The 21,657-nt window shown below is 36.6% G+C and overlaps 1 protein-coding gene across 14 annotated transcripts in view; it reads right to left on the reverse strand.

Annotated features, from left to right (window-relative positions):
- Positions 1-263: 263 nt before the first annotated feature.
- Positions 264-21,657, reverse strand: part of EDEM3 (ER degradation enhancing alpha-mannosidase like protein 3) — a 64,189-nt gene continuing 42,795 nt past the window's right edge. For 2 of the 14 annotated variants that reach the window (XM_070591009.1, XM_070591013.1), the window contains 8 exons: positions 19,377-19,542; positions 18,958-19,112; positions 17,897-18,053; positions 15,470-15,661; positions 13,896-14,061; positions 12,028-12,213; positions 10,721-10,768; positions 264-4,178 (listed from right to left, as the gene is read on the reverse strand). In XM_070591009.1, the coding sequence (XP_070447110.1) occupies positions 3,769-4,178; positions 10,721-10,768; positions 12,028-12,213; positions 13,896-14,061; positions 15,470-15,661; positions 17,897-18,053; positions 18,958-19,112; positions 19,377-19,542 (1,480 nt within the window). In that variant the 3' untranslated portion in view covers positions 264-3,768. The remainder of the gene's footprint in view (positions 4,179-10,720; positions 10,769-12,027; positions 12,214-13,895; positions 14,062-15,469; positions 15,662-17,896; positions 18,054-18,957; positions 19,113-19,376; positions 19,543-21,657) is intronic. The other 12 variants (XM_070591012.1, XM_070591017.1, XM_070591010.1 and 9 more) reach the window with 7 other exon arrangements.

A 21,657-nucleotide genomic window follows, 5' to 3' on the forward strand; every position in this document is an offset into this window, starting at 1 on the left:
ATAAGTAAACTCAAAACAAACTCGTTACCAATACTGACACTGAATTACTAACTCTAACTGCACTCTGAGGGCCCTCGGCACTGGCTGAGCTGTGGAACTGCTCCATGTATGTTTGTGTGTCCATGCCTTAAGATGTCCCCCAAATTTACTCCCTTGAGACAAAATGAAAACTAAAGGGAAGACAGAGTGGTGGAAAAATTTTACAACACATCAAGGTATAAAGATATGCAAGGTGATGCTAAAAATTCAAATTCAAACTAGACTAGAATATTTACATATTTTATTAAATCTTTACAATCAGTAATTATAATCAAATACACAATTATATACAAGGATTATATACATTTTGCCCAGACTTTTACATCACAGTACATAGTTTCCCTTAGAAATATTGTAGACATTTATCACCAAACAATAAAATCCAACAACAGTAGTGTTACAGCACCTGTTAGTACAGACATCTTTTTCATAAATTACATCATAAGAAAATATACGGCTGTAAATTGGGCTTTTAAAAATGTCTTTTATAAAATCTGAACATACAATATTTCATTCACAGAATGTTTTTTTTTTTTCTATGTTCTGACTGAAGCCTTGTGCATAAAACGACCGGTTGGAATATTTACTAAACCCACCCCCTCTAAGATTGTAACATCTACTGAACTACTTATGCTGAGCTTTCTTTATGATGAATTTGGCATGGGGTTTGGTGAGAGAACAAATGCTGGTTTTACTATAAAAAGGGCTGTGTGGGGGTAATTTAAATTAAAAAGTTCTCAAGAGAGTAATTATATTAGAGAAGTTAAAATCAGAGAGTGCACAATTTTTTATTTTACTCTAATACTGTGAAGAAAAAGGGAAAAGTAGAATGTCAAAATATAATTTGTTCTGAAACAATAATTGTCTTCTTCTGGGAAGCCTATTAAAAGTTAAAAAGGAAAAAGAAAACCTACCCAACCAAATATCCCATCCAAACATACCCGGTAAATTACAATTCTTTCACACCTAAACCTTGATGGGAAAAGTATTGCAAGTTAGGGGATATTGTTTCAATGGACTCTCCTAACCAGAAAAAACTATAGCTATTTTTAGTAGGTAAACAAGTTAAGTTTTAAAACTTGAAAATACCTGAATTGAATACTTACTCTAATATCTTTTAACTTTCAGAGAAAATCCTTACTTGATTCCAGGTTTGTAAACATTGTATAAATCCTTCTTACTCAAACAATTTTATGGCTGTGGTGATCACTTCAGCTCTATTTCTATGCAGTCAACATTTAACTGAGGTAGACCAGATGTTTCTAAAATTCAGGGTCTCATACAATCCCCTGAATCTTTAGGAAGTAAATAAAACGTCTATAAAAAGTATTTAGAAACAAAACATAAAAAAGTCCTAATGCTGTTGGAATCTTTTAATGAACTCAAAAACAACTTCGTGGCAGTATGTCAAATAAGAATGTAGCGTCAATTACAATGTTGGAGTTCTGAAGCTGAACATTATACCTTCTCTTCTTAACCGGGGAAAAATCAAGTATAATTCCTTCTGGGGGCTAAGTATAATTTGCTACGTTTCTTTCTTTCTTCTTTTAAGGATTCACTTCTCTAAACAAGTGAACTACTTTCCTCCTAGACCTCAATGAATGGCCACAGCTCCCCCTAATGGCCAAGGCAGGGAGAGCGGCAGTAAGCTGGCTTTCCTCATATGCCGCAAGACCTTTGCTGGAAAAAAAACTGTCATTTTGATAACTTAGAAAAGTTAGTTTTAGACAACAAATAACAAAATCAAATCAATGTACATAAGGCTTCTGTAATCAAAGTTTTAGAGGAACATCTGCTCCTTTTCTCCATGCCCCAGTCCTATAAATCAAGGCAAGTCAAGTCATTAAGCTTCAGCTATTTTGGCAGCTTTGCAATTAAGATGAACAAAGCTCTATGTCTATCCTTCTGTATACTGTACGTATTATAGTTCTATCTTCTCACACCAAATTTCACATGCAGGGAGACTAAAAACAGCCATTTTGGAGTCAGGTTTAATTGAGGGCCAATAAAGATTTTGTATACTACTCTTTTTCCCCCTAAAGTGAATTCTCTATTAGATTTATTACTCACTGACCCAGTTAAGTTTAGCTGGAATTTTTGAAAGCAGCTATTTATCCCCTTATAAAAGAATATGTTTACCTGGGATCTAAGACATACTGTACATGAATATACACAACTACAATACAGCATAGCTGTTCTTCTAACAGCTTCATATACAGTTTAAGTTCATCAGTACCTCAACTGTGTTTTAAGAAAAGGTTATTATGTAACGTCATGGTAAAGAGAAAGGAAATTAAGTTTCACAAATATTCCTTTAGAACTCATTCAGGTAAGTTTAAAAAAATAAATAAAATGAATAAAGCCATGATTTCAACTACAGGGCTGTCTACCAATACAACAATAAAGTTTTTAAAACTTAAATGTGGCCAGCACCAGACTGCCACAAAAAAAAAAAAGAAGAAAAAACATTTCTCATTAAGCTATATGGCTATATGTTAGTTGCTACTGTGTAAGTTTTTTTTTAACACCAGTTACCATAGATTAATTTTCAAGTCCATATCAGAAGGAATATTTGTTAAAAAAAAAAAAAAAGCAAACTTAAAAATAACCATGATTCAACAGAAAATGTGACAGACTCCTTAGGTGCAACTTCAGAAACCATAGTTCCAAAGGAGAAAAAATAGTAGTTATCCCAGGATTTTTAGATCACTACCACAGTTTTATCATGGCTCCCTAAGATAGAAAAATGGAACAAAATGTATTCAGCTATTGGCGATATGGGCCTTGTGGCTCAAATTGCATACTAAACATGGGATGGAGTAAGGCTGATGGCTAGAGGTAATCACCTCTAAGAGAAATGAACTGGAAAAGATTTATAATTTACCCTACAAGGATATAGCCTTAAGTTCCAAGTCAGAGTAGTCACAGCTTCCTTATGGAAGGCCCAGTGGCAAGTTCACACTACAATATTATAGTTTCTCCTTGCCCCATTTTTCAAAAGCATTAAGTAACCAATTTCCACAATATATTATGTGACCTTTTTACCTGGTCCCAACGATTAGTCTTTATGCTGAGAACTCACTGAGAAAGTACATTGGCTTCACCTTTGGTTTAAACGAAAAGGACGTTGTTAAGAGGGAAAAAAATCAAGTCATCTTGATCATTTGTTACACAACGAAGCAAGTGAAAGTGATGAGCAAAGACTGTTTTCTCCATGAACGCATTTGCCTCATGACCACTTGGGTCACTTCAAGGGTTTTTGTGAAGGCAGCATAACCAGAATGCCCACAGTACTCATATGTTTTCCCAAAAGAGCCTCTAGCCCCGAAACCAAGAAAGCCGAGCTTCCTTTAACTGGAAAGCTATACAAATTCCTATTCCCCACCCCACCATTAACTGAATGTGTTTCTCGTCTATCCAGAGACTGCTGAACTCTGGTTCCTAGGAACATCCAGTAACCTCTTCCTGGCCTGAGGCGCTGCAGGGCGGGCAATGCTGTCACTGGAGGGGGGACTGTGGGTCTCCATTTTTGATGGGACAGTTTTAAGCAAGGTCAATTCTAACACAGCATGCTCCAGATTCCTATGACAACTAACTAGCCCAGTCAGAACGTGGCTGCTCATCACCATACTTAAAACCTCCCATTAGAGAGCCTGCTTAGCATTAGGTGTCTCTTAACCACAGTTTACCTTTTCTTTTTAAATACCTACCACTGGACTCTTCAGTGAGTCATAGTTCATCCTTCTCCATCATTTCAAACGCTTCTATATCTTCATTCCAGTCTGCTAATATGGAGTCGATAGGCTGGACCTTTTTACCCCAGCTAACATTAGGACTGGAATCTTCCTCAGTTTCTGATTGTTCTTGAAGTTGGTTATCTAAATCTGTACATTCACCATCAAGACTTGTGGTCTCATGGTTTTCTGCGGGATTAGAATTCTGTTCGGAAGGAGACACGCTTGCAGCATTGTCTGTATCTGCTGGAGAAAGTGATTCTGGATGAGAGTTTAGAGAAGTTTCCTCAAGAGACTCTTGATCAATCAAATCAATCTCCTGAGAAATTGATGTCATCTGTTCAGCACTCTGATTCTGAGAATCATTTTCAGAAGATGGTTGTTCTTCATTTTCCATTTCAGGATCTGTATATGAAAAAGCAAACAAACTTCATGCAACTTTCCTCCTCAAAAAGTTTACAGTAGTTCCCTTATCTGCAGTTTTGCTTTCCACGGTTTCAATTACCCGCAGTCAACTACAGCCCGACAATATTAAATGGAAAATTCCAGAAGTAAATACTTCATAAGTTTTAAATTTCACACCTCTCTAAGCAGTGTGATGAAATCTCACTCTGTCCCACCCAGGACATGAGCCACCCCTTTGTCCCTCGTAGCCACACGGTACACACTACCCGCCCCTGAGTCACTTCGTAGCCGTCTGGGTCATCAGACCCACTGTCTGGTATCACAGTGCTGTGTTCAAGTGACCCTTATCTGACTTAACAATTGCCCCAAAGCACAAGAGTAGTGACGTAGGCAATTCAGATATGCCAAAGAGAAGCTGTAAAGTGCTTCCTTTAAGTGAAAAGGTGAAAGTTCTTGACTTAATAAGGAAAGAAAAAAAGTCATATGCTGAGGTTACTAACATCTATGGTAACTTTTATTACAATATATTGTTAGAATTGTTCTGATTTATTACTAGTTATTATCATTAACCTCTATTTTATTATTAATTATTGTTATTAATACTTAATTTATAAAATAAACTTTATCATGGGTATGTATAGGAAAAAACATAGATTACATAGGGTTTGGTCCCATCTGGTTTCAGGCATCCACTGGGGGTCTCAGAATGTATCCCCCACAGAAAAGGGGTGACTACTACTGTATAGCACACTTTCCAAAGCATACTGGTTTTTTGCAATAAAATGAAGAAATAAAAATCAAAGAAAATCAAGTTAATGCAGAACAGTGAACATTAACAGTGAAGAGTAAAAGATTGCCTTATAATAATGCAATCTCATTTTTCTATATATTCATTTTGCAAAATGCGACATTAGAAAATAAATGTTGTTCCAAACCGAAAGGAACAGCTCTAATAACTGATAAAAATGCCCTCCTGGGCACATGTGTGGTGATGGATGGTAACTGGTCTTTGGGTGGTGAACCAGATGTAGTCTACACAGAAACCGAAATTTGATGTACACCTTAAATTCATGTTATAAATCAATGTTACTTCAATAAAAAAAAATTTTTTAATTGCCCTCAATGGGATTAGTAAATGCCAAGAAATATACTAAACAAGAATACTATTAAAACGTAGATAAATTTGTATTGTATGTCAAATGTATTAAATATCTAAATTCAGGAAAGCTTCCACATGAGAACATACTAAATAGAATAAATTTTAAATGGCACATATCACTGCTATTTTTTTTGAAAAGTAAAATTCCCACTCAGTAAGCCATGAAAAAGCGGCTAACACAAAATTTTGGATGATTTAAGGGTATTAATGCGACTGACTAAACAAAATATTTTCATAAAGACAAGAACAGATTATTTACAAAATTTCTATTTCAGTATTGTAGGTCTATGAATCACAAGATATAATCATTCTAAAATCCACTAGAAGGCTGAACAGTAGGTTAAACCTCTTGTAATGAACACACAAGGAAACCACTAGAGGCATTTCATTTCAGGTTCCTACGAGGAAGTCTTAAATAGCATCGATGCCACACGCTGCATCCCCCCCGTGTGTGCAGTCACTCAGCAACATCTCCTGAGTGTCCTCTGTGTGGCAGGCACTGTGCAAGAGGCTAGGGATAAAATGAGGCAAAAACACACACCAGACCTGCCCTTATGGATCTTATAGTCCCGTTGGGGAAAATGACATTTATAAATAATCACACGAAATAAATGGAAAACTCTAGCTGTAACATGTGTCATGGGGATAGGAAAGAATAAGAGTTAAGAGTTCCCTTCAGAAAGTGACACTTGAGCTGAGATTTAAAAGATCAGTAGAGTTAGTCAAAGAAGGAAGAGAAGATGGACCTATTATAAAACCAGGAAAACTGAAGGAAATGCAGGCATGCAGGAAGGTACAGGTGGGTGTGTATACACAGGATTATCTGGCCAGGGAAGTCTTCAGTTTTTAGTGGGTGAGTGTGTGTATGGAGGAGGGAGTGAGGGAGAGGGGGAGTCCCCACACATTCTTCCCTCCAAGCTGTGGAAAGGGCACATTTTTATTTTGAGGAAGATTCACCCTGAGCTCACATCCGGACCCATCTTCCTCTGCTTTACATGTGGGATGCCTGCCACAGCATGGCTTGATAAGCGGTGGGTGGGTCTGTACCTGGAATCTGAACTGGAGAACCTGGGCTGATGAAGCGGAACACAGGAACTTAACCAGTACACCACCAGGCCAGCCCCAAGGCACATTTTAATTTGACAATTGGGGAAACCATGATGGGGCCCAAAGAAGAGAAAGTAGGGAGCTGGCTGCTTATAAAATTCCTTTATGCTAGCCTACCCTGGGCTCCAGGGAGAACAAAAAGAAAAACCTACAAGCTTCTTTCTAGATTGTATTAACCTAGTTTAGAAGGATAGGAAAGGGTGCGGGGCTGTTTCATCTAATAATAAAGATGGTGCTTTTGGCAAAAAATTACCCTAGGATTACATTTTATACTATATTATTTTGGAAACCTAGCTAATACAATAGAATAAGAAAGCAGAATAGTCAAGGTAAATAGAGGAAAAGGAAAGATCAAATTCTTTTTTCAGATTTTCTTGTATATTTAAACTCAAAGCAACTCAGTTTTTAAAAACACTATTAGGATAAGAGAATTTGATAAGGAGGGTAAAAATAAGATAAATAGGCAAGTACCAAAACCCCTCTGTAGCAACAATAACTGGTTAGAAATAAAATTAAGTATCCTTTTCATAAGAAAAATAAAAGCCAAAAAACATAGAATTAAATTTATTATGAAAGGTACAAGGCCCATAATACTTAATACTATAAAGTCTTAATGAAACCATAAAATTGGGGCTGGCCCTGTGGCTGAGTGGTTAAGTTTGCACGCTCTGCTTTGGCAGCCCAGGGTTCACTGGGGTTTGCATCCTGGGCATGGACCTACACACCATTCATCAAGCCATGCTGTGGCAGCATCCCACACAGAAGAACTAGAAGGCCTTACAACTAGGATATACGACTATGTACTGGGGCTTTGGGGAGAAAATAAAAAAAAAGAAAAGAAAACACAAAACAATATTCCTGGATGGAAAGTCTTAATATTTAACAAAATTTTCCTATTTATATGTAAGGCATGCAATTATACAACTCCAAAATGAATCCCATTGCTACGTCCCTTTGTTTTCTCTTGGGACCAGAGAGAATTATTTTTAAATTTCTATGGAAGAATGTATGTCAAAGAGAAGTCAAGAAATTCTGAAAAGAATTAGCAAGAAAAGAGTTGCCTTATCAGGCATTAAAACTTATTCAAAAGAACAAACTGTTTTATCAGTAGCATAGCACAGAAATAAAGAAATAGATTAGTAAAAGAGAAGAGCAAGTTTAGAAACAGATCAAATATATAGGAATATTTGATTTATAGCAAAGAGCTCCAATCAAGAAGGTAAAAACGGCAGTTGAAGTATCAAAAAGGACGGAGTTAGTGTCCGCCACATGCTACACACATCTTCATTCTAAGGTGCCTCTCGGCACCAGTATGCAGTATCATAGCCCTAAGAGCATAGTAACTACATCATTAACTCCAGGAATGGTGTATCGGAAACACAGGAAGCAAAAAAAAAAAAAAAAAAAAAAAAGGATGGAGAAAATATCAAGATACAAAGAAAAGAAAATTATTAAGTTTTAATAATAAAAGGACAAGGGAACTTTGGCAAAGACTTAGAGACTAGATGTTCTACAATCATTCATTGTACAACCATCATTTACTGAAACCAAGGAATACAAAGATGAGAAGCAAGAAAAGAAGTATAATGTGATATAAATGTCAAAGTAGAACTATGTTACAAAGACACCCTCAAATTTTACCTATGAGAGTAAGGGAAAATTTCTAAAGAAGGTGGCATCTAAACTGGTATTTAGGATAGCTAAATATTCTCAAAAAGGAAAAAGGCCATGGGAGTGGGGATAGAGATTGGTAAGGCATTTCCAGAAACAGGGAAGAGATGTGTAAATGCAAAAACACCTGAGAAAACATGCCATGCTGGAGAGGGGGTGGGAGGTATCAATTCTGCAGTTAGAATGTTTCAGATGCTCCCTTCCCAGCAAAGCGGCCATCTGCAGGCACACTAGACTTTCCTCCTCAGAATCGAATCCCTTCCAAAGGCAACCTAAGTTCTACAGTTCAACTTCAGGACGGATTCACCGCGCTCAAGTTCAGTGGGGACAGGCTGGGGAAAAGGAACACTGCCAGACAAATCTTGAGCGGTTCAAATCAGGGGACCTTTCCTTTCTTCCCCTCATTTTCTCCGCTTCTTTACCAGATAGACACAAATACAGGAGTCCTGAAAAGATCTGTCTATAGCTCTCAAGGCACTACAGGCCTACACTGTAAATTGCAAGCACGATACTGTATTGAAACTTTAAAATGTGATTTTTTTCCCTTGAGAAATACTAATGAGAAAAGGAAACTGATTCTTAATTGTAAACTGTTTCAATCTGGATCTAAAGGTAACAACACAGTGTCTTTTGCTTGTGGGCACAGGGTTGGCATTATTATTCAGTACCTTTATAAACTCTCAAAATTTTGGAAAGATGGGGACACACGAGCGACATGATATTAAAACTTCTGTGGATAACTTAACTTTTAGAAGCTGACTGGTTTGACCTGAGGAAGCAGTGTTTCCACTTGATAAATTACTGAAGCTTTATGTCTGAAGAAGAATGCGTAATACGACATCTGAACATTTTTGCTAGCAGATAGGACTGTCACAGAAATTTCTACATCAATGGCTGGGAATTACCATCAGAATAAGGAGGTGGGAGTGGAAGTGGGGGCTGGTTCTAGGCTTCTATTTTCTGTATTAATATGTAGGAAGAATTGCTCAATCAAAATTTTCTGATTATAAGGGAAATATGCATTTGTGGAATGAGATTTTTAGAAAGGGCAATCTGAAGGACATTTTATTGATCAGATTTTAAGGATGCCATTATCTGGTGTGCCTATACAATCCTACCTGGGACCCTCGATGGTACAATATGGCCAGATACATAGCTGGGAGTTAAAAAGAGCTGCCTGGGTCTTGTTCTGTCTTTCTCAAAGTGCAGCTGATCAGTTACCTGGGATGCTTGTTTAAGATTTCAGATTCTGATGCTTCAGAGAGTCTGATTCAATATTCTGGAGTAGGACTCAGGAATCTACACTTTTAACAAGTACGTCAGCTGATTCTGATGCAGAAGAGAAACACTGGTGCATACAGTAACAGCCAAGGACAAATTAATGATAACCTCTGCAGACATTAACTTCTAAGGATATTTTCCTAAGTGAATAAAGTAGCTGACTTAATAAAACTATTATCATTGATTTCTGTTACACTGATAAATAGTAACACATACCATAACTTGCTGCTGATTTACTTAACATAGCTGTACAGTTCTTGAAAGAGCTACACAAAAAGGGGAGTTTTTCAAGACTTTTTGCCAAAAGATCACTCTTTAATAAATCAGTTCAATAAATTTATAGGCTATCAAAACTTTTAAAAATATATAATTTAAATAAAGCCCTTTTAGTGCAAGTCCTTAAGGGGATATGATCTTTTTCTGGGTTTAGTAGTAGAATTTATCTTTTCTCATATCCTTTCTCTGGTATGAGACAACAACAATGTTGTTGTCCTTAGTGCCACTGAGTCAGTTCTGACTCTGAGCGACCCTGTGGACAGCAGAGCAGAACCCTGCCCGGTCTTTTCACACCATCCTCTCACCTCCTGCACTACATCAGACAATGCTCTGCTGCTATTCATACGTTTTTATGGCCAATTTTTCGGAAGTGAGTGGCCAGATCCTTCCTCCTAGTCTGTCTTAGTCTGGAAGCTCCGCTGAAACCTGTCCCCCAGGGGTGACCCAGCTGGTATTTGAAATAGCGGTGGCACAGCTTTCAGCTCCACAGCAACATGCAGCCGCCACAGTATGTCAACTGACAGACGGGTGGTGCGGTTCCCTGACCAGGAAATGAACCTGGGCTGCGGCAGTGAGAGCAGCAAAGCTTAACCACTAGACCATGAATGGGAAGCACATGCTTTACCATAATCTCATAGTCCTAACCCCATGTACCCCTACACACATACGAGTTTTTAAAACAAATTGATATTTTAAATATTTTACATCGTATTCAAATAAAAAGTGATCAAAAGTGATACATGCCAAAACAACAACGTCTTTGTTAGAGTGACTCTTGCATGGACATGGACTAGTGAATTCATCTGTTACATGGGATATTTAATTCATAGGATTTGTTACGACAGGATCAATAAAGAATTATTATCATGGGACAGCTGACTAGACAAGAAAATCTTACTATATTAAACCAGATATTATCATGGTTTCCACTGAAACAAAATTATATATACATATATATGTGTATGCACATGTGTGTTTATATATGGATATATACACATACACACATAACATATATATAATTTAAAGCTTATTAATGCAAGATACTTACTACTATTAATAATGTAGCTTGGAATCATTTTACCTTTTAATATTGCTGCTGAAATCCCAATGGTAGCACAGAATGGGGGGGAAAAAGCAAAGGCATTAAAGAGTTATATGGAATAATAATTTGCCTGCGTTTGGTGTGCCTAAAGGCATACATGTAGGAAGAAAGATCTGGCTGTAGAAAAAGGGCTCCGAAAAAAAATCAGGTATATAGGAGGATTTAAGAAGATTAGAAATCCTTTCTACTCTGTTCTGTTTCCATCTATACATCCTTATACACACACATTTTACTCACTCCATTGCTCTTAAATAGTTATTTGAAAGAATCTCAAAGAAAAAAGCAATACAAGAAGACCAAACACTGATTTGGCTTGCACTAGATTGTTGCTAAACTTTTTTTTTTTTACTGTTCCGCCTGCAAGCTATACTGAATATATACAGCTTCCTACATATCTCTCAAAGAAACAACCCAGGGGATTCAATCACCCTGTACAAATTACACAGCTTTATCCATTTCAGCGGGACGGGGGAGGACAGCTCTCTCGACAGGTGTCTCCAGTGGATTAGGAGGACTACTACCATCAGCAGGATCACAGGCTACGTCCGACGGCTCACATTCCCTCCTCTCTCCCCTATCCCTTGGTGTGAAACTAAAAGAACTCTAATAAGACCTTGCATTTATACAGCAATTTGGATTTCAAAGAGCTTTCAAATTACTAACAAACATTTTGGCCGAGAGAGGACTATACACTCTCATAAATTAAGGCATGTTATCTTGTTCTTCAGCCATCAGCCATTTGTAATTCTTGAAATTTATAAATACGTATGTGATAAACTTAGATCGCAGTGGAGAAAAGCTGCGAGATTTCTATTGTCTTCACCAAGACAGTGGTCATTTGATTATAGGTGGCCTGGTGAATCCCAACTGTATACAATACCATTCTATACAATCTCTCTTTATTCTTTATAAAAGAAATATAGGAGGTAGTATCAGTGAAATTGAATGGTGAACATCTGTGATGTTAAAATTTCTCTCAGTGTAATCTCTTGTATTTTTATCACTGGGCAGAATCATAGTAAAAACGGTAACTTACATATAAAAATATAATTCTAAAAATATCCTAACTCAGCAAACAAAGCAAAATAAAAGCATTACTACTCTTATTTCCAAAAGAAAATTTTGAAACCATCTTCTAAAAATTTTCCTTATTTTCCCAGTGAACCAAAACTAAATTGTGTAACTCATTTTTATTATGAAGCTAGTAAAATTAATGCGAAGCTGCATAAAAACAAATTATTTTTTACCCTTACCTCGATCTTTCGCCTTGTCAGAAAGGAGCACTTCTACCTCCTCATACTCCCGGATGGCATCCAATATGATACTTCCCTCTTTGCTGAATAAGAAGAGCATGGGGATCTTGATGTCATCTGTGTCCTTTCCGTCGCCTGCCATCTGGAACAGAGGGGCTGTATCACTGCTGCTCCCCTCATTGTCATCTAGTCAGAAAATGGTACAGCGAACAGAAAAACATTCATCCATTAAAAAGCTCTATCTACCAATCTTTACTGCTTTTTACCTGTTGGCAGCATTAATTTTATGCATCAAGACCCATAAAAACAAATATACATTTTGGGCCCACTAATTCTACTCCTAGAAATTTGTCTTGAGGACATAATTCAAAAGAAGCCAAATGATCCATGCCCAAAGAAGTTTACTGGGGTGCTATTTATAACTGTGAACAACTCTAAACTATTATAAGTAAATTATAAAGAACTACTTGATGGAACACACAGAAAAACAGAATATTATTATTACATGAAAAAAGTAGAACACAGAATTCTATGATTACGACTGTAAAAATTTCATATGTTTATGAAAAAGCCTAGAAGTGAAAAAATTCAAAGACTTGGATTATAATGATGGAGCTGTGAATGAAATTTTAATGTTTTAAGATTTCTTCTAATGGCATTATATTGTTCTACCACACTACAAATAGATAGTTCATTTTTATGTACTGTTCACAAAGAATAATTATGACTATAGTGGTTTCTGCTCTATAAGTTGAATTAAACACTATTGTTATTTTACACTGGTTAAATAATAGTAGCAGGACTGCTAAATACTGTTTTACCGGCAATGCCAGTCATGTCCACCACTAATCTCACACTCCAGTCTCCCTGGCGAGCCTGCCTGTCCCTTCTCAGAGAGCTTGCTCTGACAGACCCTCCAAGTGGAGAATACCACGGAGGACCCACTCTCTCAGCAATAACTAAGACAAATGATTAGACAAAAGATGGCTGCCTGACCCTCAGTCTCCCTGGGGGAGCTGGAAGTGGCACACAGAAAGACTGTGCCAGTTAGCAGTGGGTAGTGGTCCAGTTAAGTGACAGATTCACGGCTGAGGCTGCAATTTTAGAATGGCCATTTTGGAACTGACAAGCAAAGAGGGAGCAGGCTGGTGAGAAGCTGGAGAACGAAGCAGAATTGCAAAGAGATGCAGAGAAGAGAGTCTAGGAGGACCCAGAGCCAGAGACAGAGAGATGTGAAAGATGCTAGCTATCATGGTTCCTAGCGATTTTCAGTTCCCACGTCTACTTCCTTAGAACATTCAGTTGCTTTTCTTGCCCTTGGGTTCAATGAAAATAATCTATTTCCACATAGCAAACAAACCTCCCTTCTTAAACCAGCTTAAATAAATTATTGTCTCTTGCAGCCAAATGATTTCTAAGATAATTTGTACTTCTAGTACTCACAATACAAAACAACTAAGTCCTAATTTGCTCATTTATATACAATTAAAGCCAGTAAAAACCAAACAAAATGCTTCATCGGAAAGAAAAGTTAGAGGAAAGAAGTTACAACACAAGAAAGTTTCTTTCCTCTATATTTTCTTATCCACGGTACTGGGTGTTTTTACCACTCACCCCCACTTCAGCTTCACACTTGACCCCTAAAACTCACACTGGCATTAATATACAGAAATGCAAATCTAGACTTTCCAAAAAGATATGAAATACATAGAAATTATTAAGAGAGTCACTGAATTACCTATCCATTATGTTGTTTAGTGCAGTAAAAATAATACAACAAACTCCTTGATAAAACTTTGGAAAACAAAAGGAAAAATCCTAAAAATTCTCTCTTCCTAGTCAACACAATGATGCAGAGGATTACTTACCAATAACAATGCCACCAATGGCTCCAGCATTCTGGATATTGCGTGCCTTCTCTGCAAACATGCACTGTCCCCTTTGTATCAGAGCAATTTTCCCCATCACTGCCTCAGGGTTAGTGAGCTCGGAACAACCATTGTATGGTTTACTGCTTGCAACAAATCCTCTTGTCTGTCAGAAATAAAAGTTGCTTCAATATTCTTTTATCTTCACAAATCACTGTCTAGTCATTAAAATTCAGTATCTAGAGCTTTAAGTAGAACTCATTTCTTTTCTAAGGATATCGAATATATTTTTAGCATAAATTTTTCTTTTGAACATTTTATATATCATAGTACCCAACCAATGTTGCTACTGTGCTTTGCAGGCTATAGAGAATTTTTACATAAATTACTAAATCTGATCTTTATAACGACTCAGTGAAATAATACAGATAATATTTCCATTTTACATATGAGGAAACTGAGGCTCAGGGTGCATAATTTTCTCAAAGACCAGTGTTAGTAAGTGGTAAAGTTAGAACCTGTGGGTAGGTTCACTAGATAGCCAGACCCACACTTCAAACAGCTGGGAACCATTTTTAACTATCATTGGTACCCAGAAAGATTTTTGAAAGAGGAAAAAATTGGATTTAGTCTACAAGAATATGCAAGAAGTTGTTCTTCCTAGGAAAATTAAATCCACTAGAGAACTGATTTTAAAGATGTTTTAATATCCCTTTCTCTCTCAGAATGTAAACTCCATGAGTGCATCGATCTTAATCGGTTTTGTGAACCGACAGATAGCAAACACCTAAAATAGTGTCTAGAATATAGCAGGCACTTAATAAATAGTTGTGAATGGATGAATCAATCTATAAACCTACATAGCTTTAAAATACACACTAGAAAAAGTCTAAATTGGAGGCAACAGAGTTAAAAGAGCATTGACTCTAGGTTATCGGGATACTTGGTTCTGAACCAAGCTCTGCAACTGATGACTTAGATGAACCTGTGAACTGTTATTCTAACTAAGACGATGGACTAGCTCAGTGGTCTTCCAAGTCTGCTCAGTGGGACCAACCTCAGCCTCGGATGCTCTCCTGTTCAACTGCATAGGTCTGTTTCCTATATTCTAACTAAGAGGATGGACTAGCTCAGTGGTCTTCCAAGTCTGCTCAGTGGGACCAACCTCAGCGTCGGATGCTCTCCAGCCACCTAGGCTGGATCTCGGCTTTCAGCTGTTTCTCTGCATTAAGCCTCTGAGTTAGATTTTTGATCAAATAAAGGTCCTAGTAGTTGTTAAAGTCTGAAAATCATTTTTCGATAAATTAAAGGTAATAAATTAGAGAAGAGACTAAGAATTGGACAGTATCTGAATAATATTTGAAGTAAAATTCTATAAGCCTATTATCTACAAATTACGAAAAAATTTTCAGGATATGCTTCTAACTTTAATCCATTTAAATCTGGGAGATGGAATATTTATGTTTTTTAAATAAATTAAAACTACTAAAATTAGAAAAGAGACTAAGAAACTAGATAATATTTAAACAATATTTTAAATTCAGTTTCAACAAAGATATTTTAAGCGCACACACCTCTTTATGTTTAGACAGATCTAGCCCAAACTGGGCTGGCCCAGCAGTCAATACTACCCTGCCAAAAAACGGGTGGGAGACAATTTGCACAGCTCGCGGAGGCAGCTGCTGTTCTTTCTGTTGCTGACTTGACAGTTCGATCATCTCCTGCATGAACCTCAACCCATCTTCAGCGTCAATTGAACTGGCAGCCTAGGAAACAAACAAGTTAATTTTATCCTTTCTTTCGGGAAACTTTCAACTTTTTTGATTTCTTACATACTATTGCACTATATAGTCTTCTACTCTAAAATTTCTACTTTCAGTTTGGGTCCCTACCAAGTATTTATGGTCTCACTCGTCCTCAAAAGTATTACTTCTGGAAATATTTTCTGAAAATAACATCTGTAACTTTTATTAACGTCTCTTTCACTGCTCTATAAACCACTGTTGATACAAACCGAGAATTGGACTTCCACCAAATGCACAAACACTCACTTTGTTTGTTTTCTCCACTGTTTCCCTTTTAAGAAATAAATCTCATATGTGACCCATACTTCCCTTCTTTGAAATTATGAACGACCAACCAGGTTTAACTCAAAACATAACATCAGGCACCTATTATGTCCCAGCACTTGACCAGGTACTGGGGAGACAGTCTTTTACTCAAGAAGTTTGCATCAGGAGGAGAGAGACATGTGAAATTAGCCGTGATCAAATTTCTCAAGTGGGAAAGGAGACCTGGAGCACACGCGACGGAATGATCGATTTTGCCAGTGTGGATCTGGGAAAAATTGAGACTGACATTTGAACTGAGTCTTAACAGACCAAAAGCTGAAGAATGCCCGACTACAATAGAAAAAAGATGGATTCTTGACACTTTACAGAAAAAGTCAATGGGAGTTGGTCAGAGTTAGAGGGTAGAGAGAGATTGAAGATAGTGTTTAACTGAGATGGAGAACAAAAAGGAGGAGAGATGGACTAAAGAGAGAATTAATTCCGGTTTGGGCAGATTGAGACTAAGATGCAGAAATGTATGACAAGCAGATTACAGTTGGGTTTAAGAGTAAAGTTAGGAATCAGGGTTACATATGTCTATCTAAGAAACCATGTGTACAAAAGATGATAGCTGAGCTTCTAGCAATAGATGAGACTGCTGGAGAAGAGTTTGGAGAGAAAAGAGCATGATACAGATCCTTTGGCAGTGCCTACACTGAGCGATTGTGACAAGAAAGGAGAGTCACAAGGGAACGTATAAAACAATGAACAGAGAAGTGGAAAGATGTATGTTGCTGGAATGCCCTGGAAGCCAAGAAAGGGACATGTTCTAAAAAGGGGTCAGTCAACAGTTACAGAAAAGTACAATCATATAAAGATTAAGAGGCCACTGGGTAGCAATTATATCGCTGGTGGCCTAAGTGAAAGCAATGTCATTAGAGACACCACTCCCACTACTGGGAGTGATGGGGAGTTAAACATAAGGAAGCAGGCAGAATATTGTTTAAGGAAGCATGGATGTGGCAAGAAGAGAGATGAGACAGAAATCTGAAGGGAAGGTGAGGTTGTGGGAAGATTGAATTTGAGATTAAGGGATAGCTGAATAAGGTTTTAGGTTGAAATTATTTAGCAAACTGTAGTTTTCTCAGAATTAATGTAGTAATAAGGTGAATAATTTAAAGGCCTTATGCTATGAACACTTTTAAAGCAAAAATAAAAAAAAATTTCCCAAAAGGGCATGTCACCTTTCCTAGACAGATACCAATAAATGCAAATTTTGATTTCTATAATAAATGAACTACTTAGATTCAGTCGCTCTTTGGAACCTGAAATAATATAGAACATAGAGATATAAATATTAAAAAGAATTAGCTTTTAAGATTATGTTTTAATCAAAATAATGGAAAGACAAGGGACTGAAAAACAGAATACTTTGAGTTGAGTCTTATATTAGACTATATTAACTTCAGCAAACTACCCAACCGATTTGTGATTGAATTGATTTATACTATGAAGGGGTTGAATTAGGTGGTTTTCCAAGATACTTCTAAATCCTAAAATTCTGATTTTCCAACTTTAAACCAAACATGAAAAGTATATATATATATATTTTGGGGGGGGGGAGATTAGCCCTGAGCTAACTTCTGCTGCCAATCCTCCTCTTTTTGCTGAGGAAGACTGGCCCTGAGTTAACATCCGTGCCCATCTTCCTTTATTTTATGTGGGATGCCTACTACCGCATGGCTTGACAAGCAATTCGCAGGTCCACACTCAGGATCTGAACCGGCAAACCCTGGGCTGCCAAAACGGAACGTGGGAACTTAACCGCTGTGCCCCTGGGCCAGCCCCCAAACATGAGAAGTTTTTAAAAAGCCAAATGTCGTTATCTTATTAAAGCTAATGAGACCAAAAGGGCAGAGATGGTATCTAATTAGTATAGCAATGTCTTACTTGGATTGCGTGTTGAACCAACTGGACTCTCCCATCTTTGAGGTGAATCAAACTCACCCCCATCTTCTTCAAGATTTCTAAATGCTCAGGGTTGGTGGCCATGAAATCTCTGGCTCTCAGAGGGGGTTTAGCTCCACTCCTGAAACTCTCCTCTCTGCTAAAAGTAATTATAGGCAAGGCTTAAAAACTACAAACCAGAACTGGGGAAAACATAAGGCAAATAAAAATAATGTTAGATGTTTGCAAAATTGCCAGTTTTAGAACTGGCGAAAATGAAATAATTAGAAATACTTATCTGTCTACATACAACTTAGGTTATTAATAAGTGGCATAGCTTTCTATTTAGAGCTTAAATATAATATTTTACAGTTACAAAACCATGTATATTATCTATAAATCAGTATTAGTCAACAACATTATAACCATTTGAAAGTACAGAACAGGTTTACTTAGGGATTCGTTACTATCGATTTCTTCCTTGAAAAATAGATTTTTCTCAGAATTTTAAAAGCAAAACAATACTTATATCAGTGGATATTTACTTAAAAAATATACTTTTTTAATTTCCTAGAAGTGGGCTTTCTAATGTAACTATTTGGAAGAAAATGAACTCATTAAGGCAAAAAATTTTACTTAACAACCAAGAATAAGTACCTGATCAAAAAATAAAATCAAACAAAACAAAAACCTCTATTTTTACTACAAAGAAACTGGGTAAGAGGAAAATATTTTCTACACATATAAGACATGGAAATATTTGATGAAACTATTCTGCGTAAAATGAGCTACAAAAGTTAAATGATTATATGCTGTCCATTGACTAGTATGACTCAGTTCATTAAACAAAAGACACATAGAAGATCTCCATAATAATAAAGACATTATTGCAGAATAAACTTTGCTTTCTAACTTTACCAACTAGTAATTTTTATTTTAATCAGTGATAACTACATATGCAATACTTTTCGTCTAAGTGAATGTCTTCTTGGCTGTTATATGTTCCTTATGTTGTCATTTACCAAGAATTAACTTTGATATTAAAAATAAAATAAGAATCTCACACTCTGATGATGCCTCTGGGACAGCTCTTATCCACCACATTTTTCAAGGGTTCCCGAATGCTCTGAGCATACAATGGGTCATTAGGGAAGAGAATCTGAGTATTTGGGCAAGTCCAGTCAAAATTACTGTCATCCAGTTCTGTATATTCTGAAGTCTACAACATAAAGAAATGTTATGTAAATAAAATTATTATTTTATTTAACATTATAATTTGCTTAAAGGAAACACTAAATGAAATGTAAGTATATATGGAATGCAATAAAAGAAAACAAAATAAGAAAACATCAAGTGTATGTTTCCTCCTACCATACTATATTTATTGAATTCTAGTCATGGATTACCTTTCACTCAGAAAAATAAAACAAACACATAGAAGTGAAAAAGAAAATAAGACATTTAATTCAAAAACATAACCTACTGTGTTCTTCTTAGACATGCTTTGATTTGTAGTGGAAAGCCAAAGAGGTAACAGATGAGCCTCTGTTGTAAAGATGTAATCCTCTATGTCAAAAATAATGTCTTCTTTATCGGCAAATAACAGGTACAGATATTTAAACATTTCAGCCAAGAAGAAAGAATCCATTCTAAAACAAAAGGTCACAAATAAATCTAAGAACATAAAAATATCCAAATGCCAACTATCTGAGAGCCATAGAGTCAAGGTCAATAAACCTGTCTACACCAATTTATATGTGCAAAGAACTACAGAATGTATCTATCCCCTGGTGGTAATAACCTTGACTCCAAGCATATTTCAAGGAAATGAAAAAGATCAGAGGGTGCACTAAATTTTGTCAACACTGCAGATAAGATTTTCCTATTGGCCTTCCAACAAGGGCGGGTTTTCCATTTCTTCTACAGAGAACCAAGAGCAGGGAGGTAATGCAGGCGAACTTCACTACTGAGAACCATAGAAGAATCTTTAACTAACATTAATTGAACTGGATAAAGTAATACAATTTTGACGGAGTTTATTATGCAGCCATTTAAGTGATAAACAAGAAGGCTTTAAAGGTAAAGGAAATCATTTACAAAAGTTACATGAAAAAAATACAACACAAAATCACATGGACTATGATTTTAACTTTGTAAATATTTAAATACCTGCCAAGAAGGGAACATGGAGAAATAAAGAGGATAAAAATATATGTGACTTTATAAATGATTTAATGTTAAAATGTTTTAATAAACATTTTAAAGGAAAGCTTTAATAAAATTTAAAGTGGCAGAAAAAGAGCACAGCTGTTAGACGGAGATGTAGGAACATGAAATTTAGTTAAATTTACTGCCTCCCAAAGTATCCCAGGTTTTTGCAGAAATAACTTGTAGTTTACTGGACAGTCTATATAGTTTCACACCTCTGGCCAAGCACAATTCCTGGCACACAGTAGGCACTCAATAAACATTTACTAAATCAAATGCAAGTTTAAACAGCATTACTAACGACTGAACTGGAGAGGCAGTGGAACACAGTGGTAAAGAACATGGTCCTTGGAAATACAAAAGCCCTTCCACTGACTAGCTGTGTGACCGTGGAGCCATCAGGACTGTGAGCTTCAGTTTATTCTTCTGTAAAGGACATAATAACATCACACACCTAACATTGGGGTGAAGACTAAATGAGATACTACATGTCCCTTATTTAGCAGAGCACCTGGCATACGTATGAGTTAAAAAACAGAGCTGTCATTATTTTTCCTACACATAAATGATGTTTTATTTTGGAACAACAACTCACCTGTAATGTTTCAGAACTTTTTCGAACGTTTCAGATGTTAATCTTTATACAATAGATAAAATACTTCTCTGTCAATTTGCAATACACTTATGATAATTTAACATTTTCTGGAGGACTGACAGTTACTATCATGAGGAAATGCTACCTTGAGAACTGTAGACTCAAGAGCAAGATGCCGATTTTTGGCAAATTCTGGAACTGATTATGAAACAGATGATTTGTAAACATTTAGAAAAGAATAGAGACATGGTAAAATCACTACACATGAACTGGGGAAAGCTAGTAAGTTGGGTATCATATCAAAAAACCATATTTTTTGTATTAAAAATTACATTTGTATTAAAAAACCATAAATTTATACACAAATGCAAACATATAGGCCTTAAAAATGTCTGGAAGACTGTCAAATTGCCAACAGTGGTTATCTTAGGGTAGGCAAGTAGGAAAAGTGTCTCAGAAGATTTTCACATTCTTTTTGCCATTTAAATTCCTTCCAGTGATCATCTCTTGTTAGGAAAATACAGATATTTCCAGTTTGAAAATTGTGTGTGGTGGGGGGAGGCGGATGCTGGTGAGCCAGAGGACAGCAGTGGTGGATCTGTAGGTCTATAGGGGGATTAGCAATCAAATGTGAAGAGCCTGTAACTGAAAGCTCTCAATGCCACGCCAGGAGGCACTGGTTGTGGTCCTATCCCAAACTCTTCCCAATAATTTAGATGGAAATTTTTTAAAGCATGCTTATCAAAACTGCAGATCAGTGAAAATAGGTAGTTTAGCTAATAAAGTAGATGACTGAGATGAGATTCAAGATCTCTTTTTGGTCTAGAAACACAAAAAACCCCAACAAAATGAATTTTGCTGGGATAAGTATAAAGTTGTAAAGTTTACACTAAGAAAACCCAGCTGCTCAAGGGCAAGGTGGAGAACACTCATTTGTCAGCAGGCCACAGTTAAGTATCTC

This window comes from Equus przewalskii, chromosome 23, assembly GCF_037783145.1.
Source record: "Equus przewalskii isolate Varuska chromosome 23, EquPr2, whole genome shotgun sequence".
Taxonomy (NCBI): domain Eukaryota; kingdom Metazoa; phylum Chordata; class Mammalia; order Perissodactyla; family Equidae; genus Equus; species Equus przewalskii.